Source organism: Crinia signifera, chromosome 1 (genome assembly GCF_055691185.1).
Source record: "Crinia signifera chromosome 1, ASM5569118v1, whole genome shotgun sequence".
Taxonomy (NCBI): domain Eukaryota; kingdom Metazoa; phylum Chordata; class Amphibia; order Anura; family Myobatrachidae; genus Crinia; species Crinia signifera.
In genome coordinates this window covers 172,659,984-172,667,076 of record NC_139217.1, presented here as the reverse complement: position 1 = coordinate 172,667,076, position 7,093 = coordinate 172,659,984, and the positions used below count along the sequence as shown (strand labels likewise).

The 7,093-nt window shown below is 42.3% G+C and overlaps 1 protein-coding gene across 1 annotated transcript in view; it reads right to left on the bottom strand.

Annotated features, from left to right (window-relative positions):
* Positions 1 to 2,672: 2,672 nt before the first annotated feature.
* The window catches only part of DNAH6 (dynein axonemal heavy chain 6), a 270,855-nt gene continuing 266,434 nt past the window's right edge, over positions 2,673 to 7,093 (bottom strand). The window contains 2 exon segments of the mRNA XM_083177142.1: positions 2,673 to 2,896; positions 4,639 to 4,861. Coding sequence (XP_083033268.1) covers positions 2,793 to 2,896; positions 4,639 to 4,861 — 327 coding nt within the window. The 3' untranslated portion in view covers positions 2,673 to 2,792.

Sequence of the window (7,093 nt, the reverse complement as noted above, 5' to 3'; positions counted from 1 at the left end):
CAACCCCACAAGCTAATATATACTGTACCTTACCAGTTCAAAGGTTAATAATATGTCATGTACTTGAAAGTGGGTTTAGGACTGCATCAAATTTAATTTTCTGAAAATCCCAATTTGAGCATTAACATTTGTGATCTTGGACTGTTCAGAGATACTGTAAGTTCAAATACACAAGATCGTGTTCCTGTGAATGTTCAAATGTATTTCCAAAGACAAAGTCAAGAAGAGAAATTGTGTACCATGGGTTACTTCTGAGTGCTAGTCTGAGTTGTAGTTTCAAAAGGGAGTGGCTGCTTAAAATAGAGGGTAGTCATTCCTCAAGATTAGCAATTACAAAAATGAAATATGTGGAAAGCATGTATGTATAATGAATGATGACCAATTTTAATAATAATATTGTAAAATCCCCAGAGACTACCTCCATTTTACAAACAGGGACCATCGAAGGGCAATACTACCTGTTCCCAGGCAAGATAGGAACAAGCAGCAAATTGTCAAATCTTTTCCTTTTTAATGTATATGTTCATGTGTGTTTTATATCTGATTTATATTATGTAATACAATATTACTATTAAAATAGTTAATCATACATTGCTCAGTGCTGCTTCCTTATTCATATGTGGTTTCCACATCGGTATAAGGTATTTTGTCAAGAGGTCCAACACTTGTCCCCAGATCTGAGGGGTGGCAGCCTTAAAATCTACTATCACATGTATTATATGTGACATAAAAAGGTACATTTATTAAAAAACATACAGATGGAACAACTCATATTCATCCTGACACAGGCGCATTGAGTCGTGTTGAGGCACGACAACATACACAGCATTCAATACACATCTCCACTACTGGGTGTCTACACTGATCCAGCAGCAGATGGATATACAGTACAGTACAATACAAACTCTGAAAAATGGACAGTGACATCTGTAATGTTACTGTGCTGTATACTGTACACACAGACCAGTGGGCAGGTGGAAAGAGTAAAAAAAAAACAATACTGAAATTTAGTAAATAAAATGTGTCCATTGTACACATAACAATCCTTATTTTTGCACTGCATATGTGTGTAAGCGACAGTGCACATGCACAGCAAGTGATTCTCTACAAGACTTTAGTTGAAAAGTGATTGACAAGAAGTCAGTGTTTGGGGGTGGTAACGGTCAGTGCAGGGCCGGCTCTACAATTAGGCACCTTTAGGCACCTGCCTAGAGCACCGGCTGCTGGAGGACGCTTTTTACTCAGCGGGTGCAGTTTCCACCCGCCCAACCTTGCGCCCGTCACCACCAGCAGCCTCCCAACCTCACACCCGCCTGCCCGACTCACGCCCGCCACACAAGCACAGACAGAGCTGGCATAAGGGGCAGAGGGTAGAACCGCGGGCGCACGGCATGTACTTATTATACTCATTGCGCTGAATACCTCTGGCGCAATGTGCTTCTCTGGCTCCCCCACAGGTTACCGCTGCGGTCTGCCCTTTGAAGTAAGCAGCAGAATGAAGCTCTGCTGCTGTGGCGCCTACAGGACGCTAGAAGGAGCAGCCTCATGCTGTAAGCTCCTCTTTGCCTACTGAGTCCTCCTCCGTGTGCTCCCTGGCTGGCAGCTATATATTTTTATTTTGCCCCCACAAATGGCTGCTCAATGGACTAATAAAATACTCCTTAAAAAGTGTAATCAAGTCAATGTTGCTGAAACATTGCCTTAAGTACACTTTTTGAAGAGTATTTCAGTTCAGAGTGACGCTAATTGTGTGTTTGCGGGGGGATCAGAAGCTTTGCCTAGGGTGCCAAAAAAAGCTAGCACCGCCCCTGGCTTTAGGTCACCTCCATAGGTCGCCGGGATCTAGGGGGGGGGGGGGGGGGGAGGGTGCCACCAAGTCTGCCTATCAAAATATCTAGGATGTCTAGGATGTTGTACCTAATGCAAGTGACTGCTGTGGAACCTCTAAGACCTCACCTCCATACATTGAGGCATATTTCCATACTATGCTGCCCCCTCCTCTTTATACTCTGTTGTTGGTGGCAAAGGGGGGCCTCCAGGGAAAGCATGGGACTTGCCCACCTTCCCTGGGGGGCTGGGAGGACCACACAATTTTTGGGAGCCTCCCAGCCATTCCAGAATGTTAGACAAGTATGCCTTAATGGGTATTGGAGGCAGTATGTCAGGGGGCTGAAGTTTTGCCTAGGGTGCTGAGAAGCCTCACACCGGCCCTGGGTCAGTGGTTGGGTGAATGCAGGTAAGGCATGTCATGGCCGTTCGGATTAAATTTTCTGGGCATGGATACATCAGTAGCTCCGATCACATGTGCTACAGGACAGGCCTGTGCGTCCTGGCAGATCAGTTCAGAGTGCGCACCTATGGAGGCACTCAGGCTCTATGTGGCATTCCAATGTGCGATGGTTTGGGCAATGTTTCTATTAGTGTATAAATGCAATTGTATACAGCAAATCATTGCAGCAGAAGGGGGCCACATAATTTTAAAGAGGACACTCCTATAATACTGTACTTTTAGCTTAACAGGTCTAGCTGTGGATGGAGATAGGGAACATTATGCCCTTCCCCATCTAAGGGAAACTATTTTTCCTAGTGCTGGATTATTTTGTCTAATGATAACAATATTCACCAATTATTTAAAACAAAGATACAGGCCACATATTATTGATTGTAAATTATATATTTAAAACAAATAATTCTGTAATAAATCATTTGGAATAAAAATAAAACATTTATGTAATTTATATATTAATTTGGCATATAACATTGGTAAGCTGGCACTTTCTCTTGTCTTGAAGTTACTCATTTAATTGGCAAAGAAGTGCTGAGCCCTTTGATATCCAATAGTCGCTGGGTCTTTTCGATGGTAACAGCACTGTAACCACAAAGTTAGTGGAATGACCTGGCAAAAGAAAACAAGAGCAGGTTAGCATTCGCAACTTGCAGAAATGAGCTTGGAAACAAATACTGGATACAAGAACAAACAAAAACTTTATGCTCACTTCCACAAAGCATTAGAAATGTAATGCGGTCAATATGCCGGCGGTCGGAATCCCGGCGGTTGAAATCCCGACGCCGAAATCCCGACCGCCACAATGCCAGCACTTTGTCCCTCTATGGCGATCCACTGCCCCCCCTTGCCGGCATTGCTGCGGTCGGGATTCCGGCGTCGGTATATCATACATGTATGTATGTCTACAATGGGAGCATGGTGTACACATGTAACTTGAATAAATGATGCCCATTCCAGTCTAACTGCACCCTGCGCACAGAGTGTTCCCAGTAATTTTCTACAACCCTTTTTTTAACTGTTATGCCTTTATTTAAACCCAGTATGATCTTCCCAGGAACCCCTGTCTCTCTTCTTGCAAGCCCTTTATTGTGGCATGTGTAAGTGTGGCTGTGCCAACTTTATAATACATACCCTTAAAAGTGTAACCAGTATTAGAGTATTCCATCTAGGGGCAGATGTACTAAGCCTTTGAGAGAGATACAATAAGGAGAGATAAAGTACCAACTAATCAGCACCTATCGTTTTTCAAGGTAAAATCAGGGGGACAAGTAGAGTGGGACTATATCATCAAAACCACAGTATGGCGCACCCTAAACATAATGTCCACCTACCCTAACGTGTACATATATTACGCTAGACTGCTCACACAGAGAGCCAGAGGCGTAACTATATATTCGTAGGCCCCATAGCAAAGGTTTGTAAGGGCCCCCTATTTAGCAACTGATGGAGACAAATGTATGTAAAACATATTACTAAGACAGTAAAGATGGGCCCCCTTCAGCTCTGGGCCCCATAGCAGCTGCACACCTTGCATCTATGGTAGTTACTCCCTTGCAGAGAGCCCTGATGTGCAATAACAAGCTCTGAGCCTGTTCTTCTAATCGAACAGTGTGGCTTTGCTTTGATTGGTCAGAGCATGAAAAAAAAGCCACTCTGATTGGTTAAAAGTATTTAAACCAATGTGGCAGCCACAATGAAAACACGCAGTGTACAGTGGGACTGAAAATGTCAAATAAACTTCAATGCGATGAGTTTTGCGCACATGTCATTCTTTTACAGTAGGCTGTACAATGCAAGATTTCATGCACACTTCCATGGGATGTGAGGCAAAACTTGCAATGTCGATGGCTGTGATTTCACCATCCACTATATGTCTTTGTCACGCAAAATCCAATTCCAATTTGTTGTCTGTCAGAAACCTCAACTGCAGCAGAAATGTTATCTAAGATTTCTACATTTGGCTTACGACTTGGTCAGCAATATTTCTTTGCTCCACCTACATCATCCTGTTGACTTAGGGCTGCAACAATATTTCATAATACACAGCGTGTCTGTGTGAGGTGGCATAAGACCAAATGTAAAAGTATCCACAGGACTACACGAGAGAAAACCTCTTCAGCAGACAAAAGAACTGAGCTCTTCCAGCATAAATCTCTCACATAGGCTCTCACAGACCCTGTTCACATGCCGACATTATCTACACATCAATGCATGATTTAAACAAGGTATCCCATAACCACAGGTGAACAAATGTTTTATCCAGCATGAATATATATATAAAAATATATTGCTTTGAACTGACTGTACCATTTGGAAACTAGACGATGACAGGATGGTGTGAATTACATTACCTGTTGTGGAAAGGGTCCCTGCCCTGGCTCCAGTCTTATAAAGTGGTGCTTGATATAAGCTGAGACTGGGATGATAGCTCTGGTGGGGCTCAAAGTGTACTACAGGCAACATTGGATTCATTTCCCTCGGCAAGGCATCCTCAATCACCATATTTTCATCATCCCAGCGACTGGCATCCATGTACATCCCATGCACCAACACACCGTCCTCAGGAGATGGTAGCTACAAGTGGAAGCATATTGTTATTGTCGGAAAACTTATTATATAGAAACTGATTTGTACTGAAAATAGATGGCTCAGAAGCCTAAGACTTGAAAGGGTTTTTTCTATTCTCATTTAATTTTGTAATGCTGGCAATATCAATATAGACAATGTATATATTTTGTTATGAATATAAAACACTAGCAGCCAATTATACATTGGAGCCCAGATAACACCTCATCCATAAACCAAACAATTGCCACTGCTGAACCGAAACAGCACTTTGTCATATGTAGCACTATGGGCAGATCTAGGTGTATTGTAGCAGTAACAGTTGTAACTCAATGCATTTTATATGTACAGTACCCTAGTTATCCATTGCCCAGTCTTTACAAAAAGCAATTATGACATTTGTATTGCATGGAAAATCCCATGTCTATTATTACTGACCCTACAGTCTGCAGTAGGTCAGCGATCCAACAGAGATGCTCTCAAGTGATCCAGCCATGACATGCTGTAATGTGCTATTGAGGGCAATAACTTATGGGCCCCATAAATCAGCAATTAATTGCGACAATCCTCAGATCTGGAGATGATTGCCACAATTAATCTTTAATGTGTGGGCTCACCCTTTTGGCAATCCCAATCAACAATTAGTAGGGTTTGCCAATCGATTGCTGAATCAGATTTTTAAACATGTTTAATAATCTGGTATTATCTGCGGTTGTTTTTTATATGTATGGGCATTCCCAATTTGTCTTCTTCTTCTATTTACATTATGAAAAGAAGAAACATCTGAAATGACAATCGATTGAGGTGATGTACAGTATGGGCACTTTACAGATATGAAGATGCAATAGATGGGAAAAATCTGCCGATCACTGAAATAAATCTGTAATGTGTGGGCAAGTCAAATAGATTGTATAAACCATTTATCTGGCCAAAAAATCACTGGATCTGGAAAACCATTAATTGTGATTGCTGATGTATGGGGACCATTATAAACACTTATTGGCTAATATTCTGGTTCACTCGCAAAGGCAAATTCCTTCTCAAATGGACAAAACCATGTGCACTGTAGGGGGGGGGAGATGTAACATGCACAGAGAGAGAGACAGATTTGGGTGTTATTTTGTTTCTGTGCAGAGTAAATACTGGCTGCTTTATTTTTACACTGAAATATATAGATCTAATTTTGAAGTAAATCCCCCCCCCCCAATCTAATTCTCTCTGCACAAGTTACATCTGCCCCCCTGCAGTGCTCATGGTTTTGTCCATCTAAGAAGGAAGTTGCCTTTGCGAGTGAACCAGAATAAGGGCCATTGTGCATTTCTCTGCAAGGTCAGGAAAATGCTATTTTATGGATAACACGAACCCCTTTCATCTTGCTTGGCACCCAAAGTATAAGTTTATACAGGGTAGGTTTCTAATTTGTTATAGTACACTTCTCCTTGTCTTTGAGTAACACTAAGTAGGTTCATTTGGTAAATGATCCAAGTGGCAAATGTATATCAGCATTTCCCATTACTGAGTATCGCACTGACACTTTCTTGCTGCTTATTGGAATATACCTGTATGATTAAGTAGGTCTCAATTAACATGTAAAAGGACTTGAGTTAGCAGAAAGAGGGAGCTGGACCTGTGTTTGCTGCATATTAAAAATTAAGTTGTGACTACCATAACCCTTAATTTAGAGCAAAGTTGTAATTATTGGGCCTAATGTAATAGGCCATTCACAAGTGTGAAAAAGGCTATTTGACTATTGTCACACTTTAGCGCATGTGTGGCAGCTCATGCGTGAAGGCTCAAACTACGGTCGTATCATGGAAGGATGCGGTTGCATTTTGAGAGATGCGGAGGACAGAAATGCGACGTGGGGAGTGTAAAGTCTAGATAATGCTAGCTCATCCGGACATTTTTGGGGAGGTGTGCAGTGGCAGTGTGATGTCACATACAGCCGTTGCGAGCTGGAAAATGGCAACCCTGCGCCTGCCTTTGCAACCAGTCTGTGCAGGCAGGGGTCTACCAAAGAAATGTGATCACATTGCAATTAAATCGCAATTGCATCACTGGTAGAGACTAGAATATGTTATGCGGCCTTGGCCGGTGCTGGGCAGCCGCCTGCATGCTAGAGGCAGCAGTCACAGTTTTGCTTTTTACGCAAAACTGCGGCTGACGCTGAATGAGGGCCATTGCCTAAGAAATCATTAGGTTGAAGACTGAGGGGTAAATTTACTAAGATGGGCGTTCTAT